Consider the following 18,211-nt stretch of genomic DNA (forward strand, 5'->3'; position numbering starts at 1 on the left):
CCATTCACAGTAAGCCGGCAGTCGTTCATAGATGAAAGCCTGTCTGTTTACACGGACCGATCTGTCATTCAGCTTCATGCATGCAGACACTGAATGACGTAGAAAAAGCGAACGTTCGGCCCCTGTAAAAGGACCCTTACGCAGGCTGCACCCTGTCCAGAAACAGAGTGGACAAGGAGGGGTAGGCGGTCCAAGGGTCCCACCACCATGAGGTTTCACTGTCCCCATCCCTATTGGGGTAATATAATCCTACACAGGTCATACCTTCTCCAAAAACAAAGCAGACAACAAGGTGATATCTGGCCCCAAGGCTCGCAGCACTTCTGAGTTTCGCCATTCCCTTTTCTGTTGGGTAGTATAAACCTACACCAGTTGCACCCTCCACCATCAAAGTGGATAAGGAAGGAGATCTGGTCTGAGATTCACACCCCTCGGGTTTTCCATCTATTTCCTATTGGGTATTACAGACCTACACAGGTGACACCCACTCCAAAATCAAAGCAGACAAGTAGGGGCGTCCGGCCCTGAGGGTCACGGCATCAGTAGGTTTTGCCTTCCACTTTCCTATTGGGCAGTATAAACCTACATAGGTCACGCCCTCTCCAAAAACAAAATGGACACGGAAGGGGATCTGACCTCAGGGTCACACCACCAGGGCTTTCCATCCCCTGTCCTTTGGGGTATTATAGACCTACACAGGTTACAGCCTCTTCGAAAACAAAGCCGACAAGGAGGAGATGGCCCAAGGGATATGCCTCCAAGGAAGAAGAGGAATGAACAGGTGCAGGACCTCCTGTTCTTGGAGGAATTTGTGGTTTTGTGCAGTAACGCCGGCCAGGAGTCCTGTTTTGCCCCTTTATTTTGCCCCATGTATTCCACAGTTAAAGCAAAAATACGTAAAGAAAGATCAGCAATGATCCCTGAAATATAAGTGATACATTCTGCAGAAGCTCCTTCACATTCTGCCCGTCCGTCGGCAAGATGCCTGATCCTCCAGGTGTCTTTGCTCCTGAGCAAACAGACAGATTGATATTTTTGTCTCTGCTCGCCCCGGGCTTTACATACTTTTGCTTTTCTCAGACATGTTATGTGTCAGGATGTGCTGAGAGTGAAGTTACATAAACCAGACTTACTCAATAATTCAGGCTGATATATATAACACCGAGCAGCAGCTCCCAACACAATCACCCCCCATCAGCAGGTCTCCCCATCTTTGTATAGCTGGGATCACACATTGCTAGACTAAGAGGGGCGATATGGAAGGACTCTTAAGTAATTTGCATGGGTGTAGATGAAACGGCAAACCTAAGGGAGGTGCACTTATTTTTAGCCGTGTTATGTGCATAAAGGTATAGCCCTGATGGAAAAGTTCCATGAGGCCCCAACTGAGGCCAATGTGTATGATGACATCATGTACTGCATAGAATGACATCACGATACGTTGAATCTCCAGGTTTTCAGGCTATGGGGGTTACTTGTTGTGACATGTGAACGTTTACTTCTCTCGTATGTTTATGAACCCTTCAGTGCCCTTGGAGATCTGGAAATCACAGAGGTTCATCCTGAAGGCCACTTTGTGAGGATCACTAACCGATCACTTGATAAAGAAGAAGACATTGGCAGTTACCTCCTGCAGCAGAACATTCGTGGACATCCTGTGTCCATCTATCGGTTTCCACCAAAATCTAGAGTCTTCGCAAGCTGTGAAGTCACTGTAAGCCAAGGGGAAGGGGAAACCTGTTGTGAGGTCACATCTTTAACAAAACTTGTTCAATAGTCAGGTCTTCAAGAAAGGTTCTTCAAATGTCAGGTCCTGAAGAAGGCTTTTTGTGGTCTCCTCTTGAAGAATTCATCAGTGGTCACTTATGGAAGAAGGCTTGTTCATGGCTCATGTCTTGAAGAGTTGTTCTTCAGTTGTCAGGCCCTGAAGGAGACTTGTTCAGTTCTCGTTGATGAGTTCTTCAGCTGTCTGATCTTGAAGAAGGCTTGCTCAATGGTTGAGTCTTGAAGACCAGTTCTTTAACAGTCTGAGCTTGACAGCTTTTTCTGTGGTTAGCCTTGGATAAAGGCTTCTTCAGTGGTCAGGTCTTAAGGGAGAGTTTTTGAGTGAAGTAGGATTAAGATGAGTTTACTGGACTGCAGATGAGTGGTCACATCTTGGAGATTATTTTTTTCAGTTGTCTAGTTTTGAATAAGTTATTTAGTAGTTGGGTTTTGAAGATGAATTGTACGAGTCGAGGACACATCTTATTAGATCTTAATGATGGGTTGGCCAGTGCTTTAGTGACATTAAAGAAAAACTGGTTTCAGTTCTTACTAGGTGAGTGAAACATCTCTTCTTAGACCAGCTCTTAACACCCTGACCTCTCTATAGTTCATCTTGCTTTGAAAACCTGGCCTTTGTTGAAGAGGCTGCTTGATAGGCCAACATTTCTGAAAGTCAACGTCTCATAGGTGAGAACTATACAGGGGTCAAGGGCAACATAACAGAAAAGCAACTACTATACCTTCTATGGTGCCCGAGGGAAGGTGGTTGTCCTATTCCCTTCCCCTATAGGCGCAGCCAATCTTTGCAAGTCTTCTTCGCCTTCATAGTCAAAGCAGTGCTAGTATACAAGGAAGGTGGGATTTGACTCAAGGGTCTTGGTGTCATTCTCTCCTACAAAAGTTGAAAAGATGAACAGATCTATGACTCTCCTATCCCTTCATGGGGTCAGTTTTGTCCATATAGAAGCATCCGAGGGACCTTTTTTCCATAATACAAGATACTTTATGGTGACCTACCATTAATACCAAAAACAGTCAACACTACAATGTATGACAGCAATACAAACATGATGTCATCTTTTCCATATTGATCCCAGGTTTGGGCGTCTGTGGCCGGTGTCCCTCATAAACCTCCCACTGACTTCGTGTGGAAAGAGCAGAACAAGTTTGTGACGGAACCAAAGTGCACAACCATATTGTGTAACCCACATGGACAAGTAAGATATTTCACATTAATCAGCTTTATATAAGAAGTGAAGGGTGACATTTTTGCAGCTCCATTACGTGCCATAGGTATCACTGAGGGGGTCACTGAGGGACACTATTACTGTGAGGGGTCACTGAAGGACACTAATACTGTGAGGGAGTCACTGAGGGGCACTATTACTGTGAAGGGTTTACTGAGGGGCACTATTACTGTGAGGGAGGCACTGAGGGGCACTATTACTGTGAGGGAGGCACTGAGGGGCACTATTACTGTGAGGGAGGCACTGAGGGGCACTATTACTGTGAGGGGATTACTGAGGGGCACTATTACCGTGAGGGGTATACTGAGGGGCACTATTACTGTGAAGGGGTCACTGAGGGCACTATTACTGTGAGGGAGGCACTGAGGGGCACTATTACTGTGAGGGGGTCACTGAGGGGCACTATTACTGCCAGCGGTCACTGAGGGGCACTATTACTGTGAGGGGGTCACTGAGGGGCACTGTTACTGTGAGGATTTTACTGAGGAGCACTATTACTGTAAGGGAGTCACTGAGGGGCACTATTACTGTGAGGGGGTCACTGAGGTGCACTATTACTGTAAGGGAGTCACTGAGGGGCACTAATACTGTGAGGGGGTCACTGAGGTGCACTATTACTGTGAGGGGGTCACTGAGGGGCACTATTACTGTGAGGGCGTCACTGAAGGGCACTATTACTGTAAGAGAGTCACTGAGGGGCACTATTACTGTAAGGGAGTCACTGAGGGGCACTATTACTGTAAGGGAGTCACTGAGGGGCACTATTACTAATGTGAGGGGATCACTGAGGGGCATTATTACTGTGAGGATTTTACTGAGGGGCACTATTACTGTAAGGTAGGCACTGAGGGGCACTATTACTGTGAGGGGTCACTGAGGAGCACTATTACTGTGAGGGAGGCACTGAGGGGCACTATTACTGTGAGGGAGGCACTGAGGAGCACTATTACTGTGAGCGGGTCACTGAGGGGCACTATTACTGTGAGCGGGTCACTGAGGGGCACTATTACTAATGTGAGGGGATCACTGAGGGGCACTATTACTGTGAAGGAGTCACTGAGGGGCACTATTACTGTGAAGGAGTCACTGAGGGGCACTATTACTGTGAGGGGGTCACTGAGGGACACATACTGTGAGGGGGTCACTGAGGGACACTATTACTGTGAGGGAGTCACTGAGGGGCACTATTACTGTGAGGGAGTCACTGAGGGGCACTATTACTGTGAAGGAGTCACTGAGGGGCACTATTACTGTGAGGGAGTCACTGAGGGGCACTATTACTGTGAAGGAGTCACTGAGGGGCACTATTACTGTGAGGGAGTCACTGAGGGGCACTATTACTGTGAGGGAGTCACTGAGGGGCACTATTACTGTAAGGGAGTCACTGAGGGGCACTATTACTGAGAGCGGGTCACTGAGGGGCACTATTACTAATGTGAGGGGATCACTGAGGGGCACTATTACTGTGAAGGAGTCACTGAGGGGCACTATTACTGTGAAGGAGTCACTGAGGGGCACTATTACTGTGAGGGGGTCACTGAGGGACACATACTGTGAGGGAGTCACTGAGGGGCACTATTACTGTGAGGGAGTCACTGAGGGGCACTATTACTGTGAGGGAGTCACTGAGGGGCACTATTACTGTAAGGGAGTCACTGAGGGGCACTAGTACTAATGTGAGGGGATCACTGAGGGGCATTATTACTGTGAGGATTTTACTGAGGGGCACTATTACTGTGAGGGAGGCACTGAGGGGCACTATTACTGTGAGGGAGTCACTGAGGGGCACTATTACTGTAAGGGAGTCACTGAGGGGCACTATTACTAATGTGAGGGGATCACTGAGGGGCATTATTACTGTGAGGATTTTACTGAAGGGCACTATTACTGTGAGGGAGGCACTGAGGGGCACTATTACTGTTAGGGAGGCACTGAGGGACACTATTACTGTGAGGGAGGCACTGAGGGACACTATTACTGTGAGGGAGGCACTGAGGGGCACTATTACTGTGAGGGAGGCACTGAGGGGCACTATTACTGTGAGGGAGGCACTGAGGGGCACTATTACTGTGAGGGAGGCACTGAGTGGCACTATTACTGTGAGGGAGGCACTGAGGGGCACTATTACTGTGAGGGAGGCACTGAGGGGCACTACTAATGTGCAGGGTTTACTGAGGGATACTATTACTGTGAGGGGTCACTGAGAGGCACTATTACTGTGAGGGAGGCACTGAGGGGCACTATTACTGTGAGGGGCCACTGAGGGGCACTATTACTGTGAAGGGCCACTGAGGGCCACTATTACTGTGAGGGAGCCACTGAGGGGCACTATGACTGTGAGGGAGTCACTGAGGGGCACTAATAATGTGAAGGGGTCACTGAAGGGCACTATTACTGTGAGGGAGGCACTGAGGGGCACTACTAATGTGCAGGGTATACTGAGAGATACTATTACTGTGAGGGGTCACTGAGAGGCACTATTAATGTGAGGGAGGCACTGAGGGACACTATTACTGTGAGGGGCCACTGAGGGGCACTATTACTGTGAGGGAGGCACTGAGGGACACTATTACTGTGAGGGGTCACTGAGGGGCACTATTACTGTGAGGGAGTCACTGAGGGGCACTATTACTGTGAGGGGGTCACTAAGGGGCACTATTACTGTGAGGGGGTCACTGAGGGGCACTATTACTGTGAGGGAGGCACTGAGGGGCACTAATAATGTGAAGGGGTCACTGAAGGGCACTATTAATGTGAGGGAGGCACTGAGGGACACTATTACTGTGAGGGAGGCACTGAGGGGTACTAATAATGTGAAGGGGTCACTGAAGGGCACTATTACTGTGAGGGAGGCACTGAGGGGCACTACTAATGTGCAGGGTATACTGAGAGATACTATTACTGTGAGGGAGTCACTGAGGGGCACTATTACTGTGAGGGAGGCACTGAGGGGCACTATTACTGTGAGGGAGGCACCGTCCAATGCCTCTCTGGGATCCGGACCTCCTACTGTGCTCACCAGACATTGGCCGTCCTATGAGTTCTTTGGGAGTTTCAGAAATCATCCAGCTGTAGACCTAATGGAGAGCGCCCATGAATGTGTCATCTGTAAAGGGTCACAGAAAAGTTTTCACTACCCCCCCCCCTCTTCATTTTACTGAGCAGTACAGACTACCCATATCAATAGTGACTGTCTGCCAGGGTGTGGTGGGTCAGAGGAGTCGGTGTAGACAAGAGGTGGGTGTTGGAGACCGGCCTCGGTCCTACAGGTGATAGAGGCCCCATGGGTCCTTCTGCTAGTCCAGGTCTATCTGCGCCCCTTTTGTTATGCGCCCGCATGCGTGGCCCATGAACAGAGGGCCCAGACCTTTACCCAAGTTGGAAGGAATCTATTGATAAGGTGTATTCCCCTTTCCTGCGTGATGTGTAGGCGCTGGCTTGGTTCACACCTCTCAAGGACAAAACAAGAAAATCATTGGAAAAATACGAAATCGTCAAATCTGAACCTAAAACCCCTTTGTCAGAGCCAGCGGAGGTGGAGGCCACGAAGGACGGAAGACGCCGGACACCAAAGTCGCCACCGGTTTATGGTAAACTGGAGAAAGTGCCGCGTCTACTGAGAAGGTAGAATGCTCCCCTGTGCTTCCTCAGCTGCTGCGGAACCTCGTATAGTGACAGAAGTGTTATTCTTCTACAGAGAGAAGATCCCGGCCGTCGTCCTTCCAGCTACATGCAGTCCATGGGCGCAGAGTACCGGATCTCCCACCCACCCTGACTTCAGCCCCGACCGCCTCCTGTTGTTGGGAAGGGATGGAAATGGCTTGTGTCGCCAGACGAGGTCTCACACTGCTAATGCAGCTCCCTCTGCAGGTAAGGAACAAGAATTACACTGATGGCCTAATTCTATCAAAATCAAGGCTGAGAAGGTTTCTCCAGCAGCAAGCTGCCCCCCGCCAGTGCTGGGGATGAATCCCGCCGTACTCCAGACCGATTGCTTCGCATGCTTTAGCACTGAAGTGGAGGGCCACAATGTACACCCTCATGGATACTTGTCTTTGTATGTCACACTACGGCTTACGAAGAGGAGGACGCCATGATGAATTGTTAATGGGAATGCCCCCATTTTGTCCGGCAGATGTCCTGAGCACGGGGCAGAGAAATAGCAAAGATCCAAATGGACACCGAAGGCGCAAGAACTACCGCGGGCCCGTCCGTTCAGCAGGGGTAAGACGTCAGCTTTCCACTGTGGACCAGGGCTGGGGGGACATCTGTAATGCTGTCCAGGTATAAACTGTTGGTTTCCTATCCTCAGGATAAGTCCTCAGTAGTAGACTAGCGGTAGTCTGTCGCCTGGGACCCCCTGTGCTTGTGCTCTGAGCTGATTTCTAAAGGAAGCAGACAGCTACGTTCTTACTGTTGTGGCCAGGCTTGGTACTACAGGCAAAGTTTCAATTCATTTGAATGGGAACTTGGCCTGTAATACCAAGTCTGGCCACTACACTAAAAATGGAGCTGTCTGCTTCTTGCAGAGTTCAGTTCAGTTTATGAGTGTGCTGGCCTGGCAAACAGCTGATTACTAAGGTGCTCTGACAATGGCCTGTGTCCATCTACTGTTGATGACTGGTCCTGAGGACAGGCCATGAGTAGTTTACAGCTGAACAACCCCTTGAATGTACTGTACCACCCAGACTGACTGCGGCATTAATTACTATTGGCTCCTGATGGCTGATTTTACAGTTTGCTCCCTTATAATGATGTTTCTTGTTATAAAGCTGCCAATTACCATGGTTACCTAGGAGCAACATCTGCATGGGGTGTATATATGTACCCATGTTCCCTTAAAGGCCGGCTCTGGTCTAGGAGAGCATTTGGGTAACAGCCACACTGACCCCCTGCCTATCCCCCCCCCCTTAGTATCATACGCGTAGAGTAGGTTCATCCTGTGGGCAGGGGCACCCCTTCCATGAGGCCACCTGAGACTGCAGGACCTCAGGGGGTGGCACTAGGGTGCCAGCCGGCTGCTATTTATTCCTTACTGGTCACTGATACTACAGGGGCCACTATGGGGGTCACTAATACTACAGGGGCCACTATGAGGGTCACTGATACTACAGGGGCCACTATGGGGGTCACTGATACTACAGGGGCCACTATGAGGGTCACTGATACTACAGGGGCCACTATGAGGGTCACTGATACTACAGGGGCCACTATGGGGGTCACTGATACTACAGGGGCCACTATGGGGATCACTGTTACTACTGGGGCCACTATGGGGATCACTGTTACTACTGGGGCCACTACGAGGGTCACTACAAAGGACACTATTAATACCGGGGGGTCAATATTACTACTAGGATCACTAGCAAGGTCACTTGGGGTGAGCAAGGGGGTTACCATTACTATGGAGGCCTCTAAGGGGGGCACTTACTATGGGGGTCACTAAGGGGGGCATTTACTATGGAGGCCTCTAAGGGGGGCACTTACTATGGGGGTCACTAAGGGGGGCATTTACTATGGAGGCCTCTAAGGGGGGCACTTACTATGGGGGTCACTAAGGGGGGCATTTACTATGGGGGTCACTAAGGGGGGCACTTACTATGGGGGTCACTAAGGGGGGCATTTACTATGGGGGTTACTAAGGGGGCATTTACTATGGAGGCCTCTAAGGGGGGCATTTACTATGGAGGCCTCTAAGGGGGGCACTTACTATGGGGGTCACTAAGGGGGGCATTTACTATGGAGGCCTCTAAGGGGGGTACTTACTATGGGGGTCACTAAGGGGGGCACTTACTATGGGGGTTACATATCTGTTGGTATCTTGGGTATTGCTGCTTTGTAAAATGATTGGGTTTTCTTGCCAGGATGGGGAGGGGCAGCATTAAGGCTGGGGGTGATGCCCCCCCTGCCTCTATCTGCCCTGGCGCGATGTGCTGCAGGTTGGTTCCGCTTGTGACCTGCAGACGCTTTCAGGATTGTAATAACTTTTGCAAAGAAGCCGATAAAGATGGTAATCAGGAGAATCGACGCCGTTACCGCCGGGCGCGGAAAGCAACTGTGAGGGGAGGCCGGCCCCCGAGGAGGCGCAAAACCTTACCCTACGATGCCCTCAGGACTGTATGTACAGGGCGCAGCTTTGTGCATCGTGAGTCCGCTGTTCATGCAAGTCTCTCAGCGCTCGCCCGCCGCTCGCCCGGGTAAATGTGGTCTGAAGAGCAAAGGTCGCACATCCAATGTGTAAAGGCAAGAAATACCTTGGGGCCCCTCAGACTACAGGGCCACAGCCTCCACACCCCGATAGTTACACCTCAGCTTCTCATTAGGGCCACTGCAGAAGTGATTTCCTGAATGCCAACAGGGACATCTAGTGTGCAGAGATGGAACTGCATGCCCTCTCCAAGAGAGATCAAGCCTACAGCAACGCTAATTTCAAGCTTTCTAATATTCCCCAGATTTGAATAGAATACCAGAACTGCGGTGAAGACTGACACACTGGCAGAGCAGTAGCAGTCACAGTTTGTTGAAAGCTGGTAACTGGAGAGCGTGCAGGATAATACACTGATGTGCCAAAAGTCATGGGACAGGAACTAGTACTGTGTAGGACCCCTCTAGCCCAACAACCTGACGTGGCATTGACTCCACAAGTGGACAGAAGACGTCTGGTAGGATGTTGTGCCGTCTGGATGCCCCCACAGCCTCGGGGTATTTGTAGGTGTGAATGGACCTCTCCACCACTTCCCATAAATGCTGGATCGGGCTCATGTCAGGGGAACGTGCCGGCCGAAACATTCATAGAACTCTCCAGAACGCTCCTCCAACCGGTTCTGGACAACTTGGGCCCGATGGCTCGGCGCATTATCCTGCTGGAGTATCCCATCATTGTGGGGGACATGAAGTCCATGAAGGGGCTACAGTGAAACATAGCGGGAAGCGGTCAGTGACGTGTTTAGGCGGACCAGTGGACCCAACCCATGCCCTGAGAGCACCGCCCGGTATGGAGCCACCACCAGCCTGCACCGCGGCTACATGGGGTCTGGGCCACATGGGAACCCAACCACCAGCCTGAAACAGCCGGTACTGTGACTCATCGGACGCCCGGTGCCAGCCCTCTAGGCTCCGGGTAGCAGGTGAGGCGCTGTGCCCGGTGTTGTGGTGGTAACAGATGCCCCGATCACCTGCAGTAAGGCCCCTTCATCATCCACCTACTCGTGGCACCTCAGTGTATGCCCTCCTGTCCAGGAGGACGGCACATCGCTGATGGGGATCTAATAGATGTCCGTCTGTTAAGGCGGGGCTCTGAGGCCTCATGTCCGCGGCACGCAGTGCGCCGCTGCGGATCTGAGCCTCAGATTAATTGCGGGTGGTCGCGGATTCTGTTTTTTCCGCACTGGTGGACGCTGATTTGAATTGCGATTCCGCACGGAAATTAATGAAAAACAAAATGGCCGACAGATGTTTCTGAGAAATCCCCTTTTCCCACCTACCAGGCTTCAAATCCGCGCCTGTGATCCGAAAATGTATTTAAATGTGTGTGCGGATCGCCGCGGATCTGCGACTCCCATAGACTTCAATGGTGCAAGATCCGCCTGGAATCCACAATAAAACGGAGCATGCTGCGATCTTAGATCGGCGCGGATAGTAAATAAATACCATAAAATCCATCGCTGGAGCTCCATTCATGTCTAGGGGCGGTCAAATCCACGCGGATTCCGCTAATAACATCCGCCCGTGGACATTGGCCCTAAGACTTCTGCCTGGAAGCTCCTCCTCCGTCTCTGCGCAGCATCGGACAGCGTTACGCACTTTGCGGTACAGAACCTCCATTTCCAACTTCTGAAGCCGCATCCCCCTCCCACGTCCCGGGGATCTGGATGCCGTAGATCAATCAGGATTGTGGTGTGATTACTGACCCCCATGTATCATCCGGGCTCCAGGCTGCACCCCCTCAGTAGATGGAAGCCGGCCTGTGTCGGATCAGTCACTGGCGTCACGCTGATGTGGTGCGATTACTGACCCCCATGTATCATCCGGGCTCCAGGCTCCACCCCCTCAGTAGATGGAAGCCGGCCTGTGTCGGATCGGTCACTGGCGTCACGCTGATGTGGTGTGATTACTGCCCCCCATGTATCATCCGGGCTCCAGGCTGCACCCCCTCAGTAGATGGAAGCCGGCCTGTGTCGGATCGGTCACTGGCGTCACGCTGATGTGGTGTGATTACTGCCCCCCATGTATCATCCGGGCTCCAGGCTGCACCCCCTCAGTAGATGGAAGCCGGCCTGTGTCGGATCGGTCACTGGCGTCACGCTGATGTGTTGCTCTTTCTCTTGCAGCCCAATTCCAGAGGAGTCCTGTACCTGGGATATTCATCGCCTCCGGGGTCCGTCCTGCAGAAATACTTGGCTAACTCCTCCTATAACATCCGACTGGCGAGCCACGTGTCTCTCGCCCCCACAATCCTGTCCAGCGTCTGATGCTACAGCACAAGAGAAGGTTCATGTACCGTTCTATATATACCGATGCATTAAAGGGAATGTCCCTTGTAGACCCAACGTCCTGTACGCAGTGACTTCATATACATCATGTGTGTCAAACACAAGGCCCACTGCCTCGTGTTATGTAGCCCGCGGCGTACCGACGCCGCTCACCACTGTAGCGATTACTAGCTGGGGTGCCGCAGCTCCCCCCTGTTACTGCTGATCCCGGCACACACACTGACGTCAGTGTGCAGCTGGGATCCTCCTCCCCTGAGTCCCCTGCTCTTCAGTTCCACAGGAGAGGACTCAGGGAGGAAGCGTGTCGGGCGCACACACTGACGTCAGTGTGTAGCCGAGCTCAGCGCGAGCAGAAGGAGAGCAGCGCTGATTGCAGGGAGCAGGTAAGTATATGGGTTGGGGGAGGGTTAATATTACTGCTGCTGGGGATGATGTTGCTGAGGGGTTATTACTAGAGAGGGGGTATATATTACTATGTCGCTATCACTACTGGGGCCTCTGTGGGGGGGTCAATATTTTTACTGCGACCACTATAGGGGTCACTATTAGGGCTCGTTCACACGGGTGTAATCGTATTTCGGTCGCACAGATACGCTGCGTATTTGCACAATCGATAATCGCTTATGCCCGCATATTTGCGTATGTAAGAAAGAACGCAGATGGGCCCCTGAGATGGTGCGCATATATAAAGAGAATACATAGGCTTCCTGCGCATTCACCAGGTATTTGCGCGGCCCGTTCACTCCAATGGCCTATCGGGGTGCAGTATGTAACAATATAGGTCCTGCTGTGTGACAATATACATCATGTGAATGACTCACTGACAGCAATGGCTTCTATTCACTGCATATTATGTATGCAAATACGCTGGTGTGAACGAGTCCTTACTATACTGTCTTACAACCGGCCCTTTGAAGGTCACCATAAGCCCGATGTGGCCCTCGGTGACAATGAGTTTGACACCCCTGATATACACCCTGCTGACAGAAGTATTGGGATGCACATAGAAGGGGGTGAAATGTAATTGTATCCACATTTGTAGAGACACGGAGCTGCACCCAAGTATGGCCACGGGTAGGTGATGCCGCATTGACCAGAATATCTCTGTACCCGTTGGTGAGGGTGGACCTCACTATAACCAGTGGTCCTCATCCTTCCCAGCAGAAAACCCCCAACACCATAACAGAACCTCCTCGAGACCTCACTGTTGGGACGATGCAGTCACATAGAAACCGCTCTCCAGGCAACCGCCAGACCCAAGTGCCGCATTCCAACCAGAAGATTGGGTCCTGTGATTCATCCACAACACTTGCTTCCACTCACTTACAGTCCGTCGCTCCGAGCCCCATCGCAGGCGCCGCTGTGCAGTCACTGCTGTGATGTTTTGTGCAGCCGCTCGTCCATGGTAACCCTTCACATGCCGTTCCCTACGGAGAGTTCTGGTGCTAATGGATGTCCCAACAGCCTGTGAGACCCCCTGAGCGAGGGCAGACAATGTGTGTGATGTCTTCACAGCTCCTACAAGGCTTCGCTGTCCACATTCTGTCAGTTTACGAAGTCTCCCTGAACGTGGTGGCACCGCACACACCGGAGGGCTTCCATCTCCCAATAACATGGCCAACAGTGGACTCTGGAAGGTCCAGAAGCTGCAATGTCCGTACTGATTGGTTGGTGACATCCCCCCACCAGACCCCGTTGTCAGCTCTACACCTGGTGACATCCCCCCATCAGACCCCGTTGTCAGCTCTACACCTGGTGACATCCCCCCATCAGACCCCATTGTCAGCTCTACACCTGGTGACATCCCCCCATCAGACCCCGTTGTCAGCTCTACACCTGGTGACATCCCCCCGCCAGACCCCGTCGTCAGCTCTACACCTGGTGACATCCCACCACCAGACCCCCGTTGTCAGCTCTACACCTGGTGACATCCTCCCATCAGACCCCGTTGTCAGCTCTACACCTGGTGACATCCCCCCATCAGACCCCGTTGTCAGCTCTACACCTGGTGACATCCCCCCGCCAGACCCCGTCGTCAGCTCTACACCTGGTGCCATCCCTCCACCAGCCCCTGTTGTCAGCTCTACACCTGGTGCCATCCCCCCACAAGACCCCGTTGTCAGCCCTACACCTGGTGACATCGCCCTGCCAGACCAAGTTATCAGCTCTACACCTGGTGACATCCCCTCACCAGACCCAGTTGTCAGCTCTACAGCTGGTGCCATCCCCCCACCAGACCCCGTTGTCAGCTCTACACCAGGTGACATCCCACCACCAGACCCCGTTGTCAGCTCTACACCTGGTAACATCCCCCCACCAGACCCTGATGTCAGTTCTACACCTGATGACATCACCCCACCAGACCCCGTGGTCAGCTTTACACCTGGTGACATCCCCTCACCAGACCCTGTTTTCAGCTCTACACCTGGTGACATCCCCCCACCAGACCCGGTTGACGGTTCTACACCTGGTGACATCCCCCCCACCAGACCCCGTTGTTAGCTCTTCACCTGGTGACATCCCCCCACCAGACCCTGATGTCAGCTCTACACCTGATGACATCCCCCACCAGACCCTGATGTCAGCTGTACACCTGGTGACATCCCCTCACCAGACCCTGTTTTCAGCTCTACACCTGGTGACATAACCCCTGCCAGACCCCGTTGTCAGCTCTACACCTGGTAACATCCCCCCACCGGACCGCGTTGTCAGCTCTACACCTGGTGACATCCCCCCCACCAGACCCCGTTGTCAGCTCTACACCTGGGGGCATCTAACCGCCAGACTCTGTTGTCAGCTCTACACCTGGTGACATCCCCCCACCAGACCCCGTTGTCAGCTCTACACCTGGTGACATCCCACCACCAGACCCCGTTGACGGCTCTACACCTGGTGACAACCTCCCACCAGACCCCGTTGTCAGCTCTACATCTGGTGACATCCCCGCACCAGACCCTGTTGACGGCTCTACACCTGGTGACATCCCACCGCCAGACCCCGTTGTCAGCTCTACACCTGGTAAAATCCCAACACCAGAACCCGTTATCAGCTCTACACCTGGTGACATCCCCCTACCAGACCCTGTTGTCAGCGTTACACCTGGTAACATCCCCCCACCAGACCCCATTGTCAGCTCTACACCTGGTGACATCCCCCCACCAGACCCCGCTGTCAGCTCTACACCTGGTGACATCCCCCCACCAGACCCCGATGTCAGCTCTACACCTGGTGACATCCCACCACCAGACCCCGTTGACGGCTCTACACCTGGTGACAACCTCCCACCAGACCCCGTTGTCAGCTCTACATCTGGTGACATCTCCGCACCAGACCCTGTTGACGGCTCTACACCTGGTGACATCCCACCGCCAGACCCCGTTGTCAGCTCTACACCTGGTAAAATCCCAACACCAGAACCCGTTATCAGCTCTACACCTGGTGACATCCCCCTACCAGACCCCGTTGTCAGCGTTACACCTGGTAACATCCCCCCACCAGACCCCATTGTCAGCTCTACACCTGGTGACATCCCCCCACCAGACCCCGCTGTCAGCTCTACACCTGGTGACATCCCCCCACCGGACCCCGATGTCAGCTCTACACCTGGTGACATCCCCGCACCAGACCCCGTTGACGGCTCTACACCTGGTGACAACCCCCCACCAGACCCCGTTGTCAGCTCTACACCTGGTGACATCCCCCCACCAGACCCCGTTGTCAGCTCTACACCTGGTGACATCCCCCCACCAGACCCCGTTGTCAGCTCTACACCTGGTGACATCCCCCCACCAGACCCAATTGTCAGCTCTACACCTGGTGACATCCCCCCACCAGACCCAGTTGTCAGCTCTACAGCTGGTGCCATCCCCCCACCAGACCCCGTTGTCAGCTCTACACCAGGTGACATCCCACCACCAGACCCCGTTGTCAGCTCTACACCTTGTAACATCCCCCCACCAGACCCTGATGTCAGTTCTACACCTGATGACATCACCCCACCAGACCCCGTTGTCAGCTCTACACCTGGTGACATCCCCCCACCAGACCCCGTTGTCAGCTCTACACCTGGTGACATCCCCCCACCAGACCCCGTGGTCAGCTTTACACCTGGTGACATCCCCTCACCAGACCCTGTTTTCAGCTCTACACCTGGTGACATCCCCCCACCAGACCCGGTTGACGGCTCTACACCTGGTGACATCCCCCCCCCCACCGCCAGACCCCGTTGTCAGCTCTACACCTGGTGAAATCCCAACACCAGAACCCGTTATCAGCTCTACACCTGGTGACATCCCCCTACCAGACCCCGTACCAGACCCCGTTGTCAGCGTTACACCTGGTAACATCCCCCCACCAGACCCCATTGTCAGCTCTACACCTGGTGACATCCCCCCACCAGACCCCGCTGTCAGCTCTACACCTGGTGACAACCCCCCACCAGACCCCGTTGTCAGCTCTACACCTGGTAACATCCCCCCACCAGACCCCGTTGTCAGCTCTACACCTGGTGACATCTCACCACCAGACCCCGTTGTCAGCTCTACACCTGGTAACATCCCCCCACCAGACCCCGTTGTCAGCTCTACACCTGGTAACATCCCCCCACCAGACCCCGTTATCAGCTCTACACCTGGTGACATCCCCCCACCGGACCCCGTTGTCAGCTCTACACCTGGTAACATCCCCCCACCAGACCCCGTTGTCAGCTCTACACCTGGTAACATCCCCCCACCAGACCCCGTTATCAGCTCTACACCTGGTGACATCCCCCCACCGGACCCCGTTGTCAGCTCTACACCTGGTGACATCCCCCCACCAGACCCTGTTGTCAGCTCTACACCTGATGACATCCCCCCACCAGACCCCATTGTCAGCTCTACACCTGGTGACATCCCCTCACCAGACCCCGTTGTCAGCTCTACACCTGGTGACAACCCCCCACCAGACCCCGTTGTCAGCTCTACACTTGGTGACATCCCCGCACCAGACCCTGTTGTCGTCACCAGGTGTAGAGCTATCACCCCACCAGCCCCCATTGTCAGCTGTACACCTCGTGACATCCCCCCACCAGACCCTGTTGTCAGCTCTACACCTGGTGACATCCCCCCCACCAGACCCCGTTGTCAGCTCTACACCTGGTGACATCCCCCCCCCACCAGACCCCGTTGTCAGCTCTACACCTGGCGACATCCCCCCAACAGACCCCATTATCAGCTCTACACCTGGTGACATCCCCCCACCAGCCCCTGTTGTCAGCTCTACACTTGGTGACATCCCCCCGCCAGACCCCGTTGTCAGCTCTACACCTGGTGACATCCCCCCGCCAGACCCCGTTGTCAGCTCTACACCTGGTGACATCCCCCCACCAGACCCTGTTTTCAGCTCTACACCTGGTGACATCCCCCACCAGACCCCGTTGTCATCCCTCCACCTGGTGACATCCCCCCACCAGACCCCGTTGTCAGCTCTACACCTGGGGACATCCCCCCACCAGACCCCGTTGTCAGTTTTACACCTGGTGACATCCCCCCCACCAGACCCAGTTGTCAGCTCTACACCTGGTGACACCCCCCCACCAGACCCAGTTGTCAGCTCTACACCTGGTGACACCTTATCACTAGACCCCGTTGTCAGCTCTACACCTGGTGACATCCCCCCACCAGACCCCGTTGTCAGCTCTACACCTGGTGACATCCCCCCACCAGACCCCGTTGTCAGCTCTACACCTGGTGACATCCCCCCCACCAGACCCCATTGTCAGCTCTACACCTGGTGACACCCCACCACCAGACCCCGTTGTCAACATTATATTGGTCTGAGTTCCAATTTTCTGACACAGAGCTACGAGTCCCCTGCCTATAGCTATACAGATAAATCATAACATTTTTAGTAAATTGTCTGTGCACTTCTCTGTAATCTGCTAGGCACCCGCTAGGTGGCAGCAGATGCTACTCTTTTCCTTTCTTGCCCTCATCTCTAGACGAAGCTGGACTGTAGTTTGTCTCCACCTAGTAGCAGCAATGTGAATTGCAGACTCCTCACTTGGATGTACCTGTCTTCTGTTCAGCTGCCACAAGATGGCAGTAAAGGATGTTCTTGTCATCCATAGGCTTCTGTTGTGCCTATGTAAGATAGACTTTGTACTCTGTCTCCACCTTGTGGCACCTTAATAGAATGCAGTAATATTTTTTTGTCTATACTGAAATGATTGTAAATGAAACAAACAGCGGAATGGATTTAATATTTGATAAATATTTTAGTATTTATAAAGCACATAAAGAATGAGCCCCGCCCCTCCCATTTCCCCGTGTGACATCACTTGGGTTGGCGTTATGGAGTAAAATTTCATCTGTGCAAGTTTGATAACAGAAGTAAACCAGCCAGGAACAAGTTTCTTCCTCAGGAGGAGCTGCTGCGATCCGCCTGTCGTCCCGTCACTCAGATCGTCACCTTCAGGGGCGTGGCTAAATACTCATGGAGCATGGCGCAAAAAGTCTGACTTCCCCTGCCACACGCAATTTCTTTTCACTGCTGCAGCCTGTCCATCACCTTCAGCTGCATCACTTGGTCTCCTAAGTGGCTCATTCATACAGCACTAGCAGTCAGGGGGAGCAGTTTACAACTGTGACCCCTATAGCTCCACCACTGATCGCTGGGCTCTCGCTTACAACATACAGCTTTGTGCATTACTAGATTCTTAAAGTG

The 18,211-nt window shown here is 52.9% G+C and overlaps 1 protein-coding gene across 5 annotated transcripts in view; it reads left to right on the forward strand.

The window, feature by feature from the left end:
* Positions 1–11,563, forward strand: part of LMNTD1 (lamin tail domain containing 1) — a 99,972-nt gene extending 88,409 nt beyond the window's left edge. For 4 of the 5 annotated variants that reach the window (XM_066590145.1, XM_066590148.1, XM_066590146.1 and 1 more), the window contains 6 exons: positions 1,528–1,714; positions 2,865–2,984; positions 6,445–6,638; positions 6,712–6,884; positions 7,150–7,238; positions 11,345–11,563. In XM_066590145.1, coding sequence (XP_066446242.1) covers positions 1,528–1,714; positions 2,865–2,984; positions 6,445–6,638; positions 6,712–6,884; positions 7,150–7,238; positions 11,345–11,485 — 904 coding nt within the window. In that variant the 3' untranslated portion in view covers positions 11,486–11,563. The remainder of the gene's footprint in view (positions 1–1,527; positions 1,715–2,864; positions 2,985–6,444; positions 6,639–6,711; positions 6,885–7,149; positions 7,239–11,344) is intronic. The other variant, XM_066590147.1, reaches the window with a different exon arrangement.
* Positions 11,564–18,211: the final 6,648 nt, after the last annotated feature.

The sequence above is a fragment of the Eleutherodactylus coqui genome, chromosome 2 (assembly GCF_035609145.1).
Source record: "Eleutherodactylus coqui strain aEleCoq1 chromosome 2, aEleCoq1.hap1, whole genome shotgun sequence".
Lineage (NCBI taxonomy): Eukaryota > Metazoa > Chordata > Amphibia > Anura > Eleutherodactylidae > Eleutherodactylus > Eleutherodactylus coqui.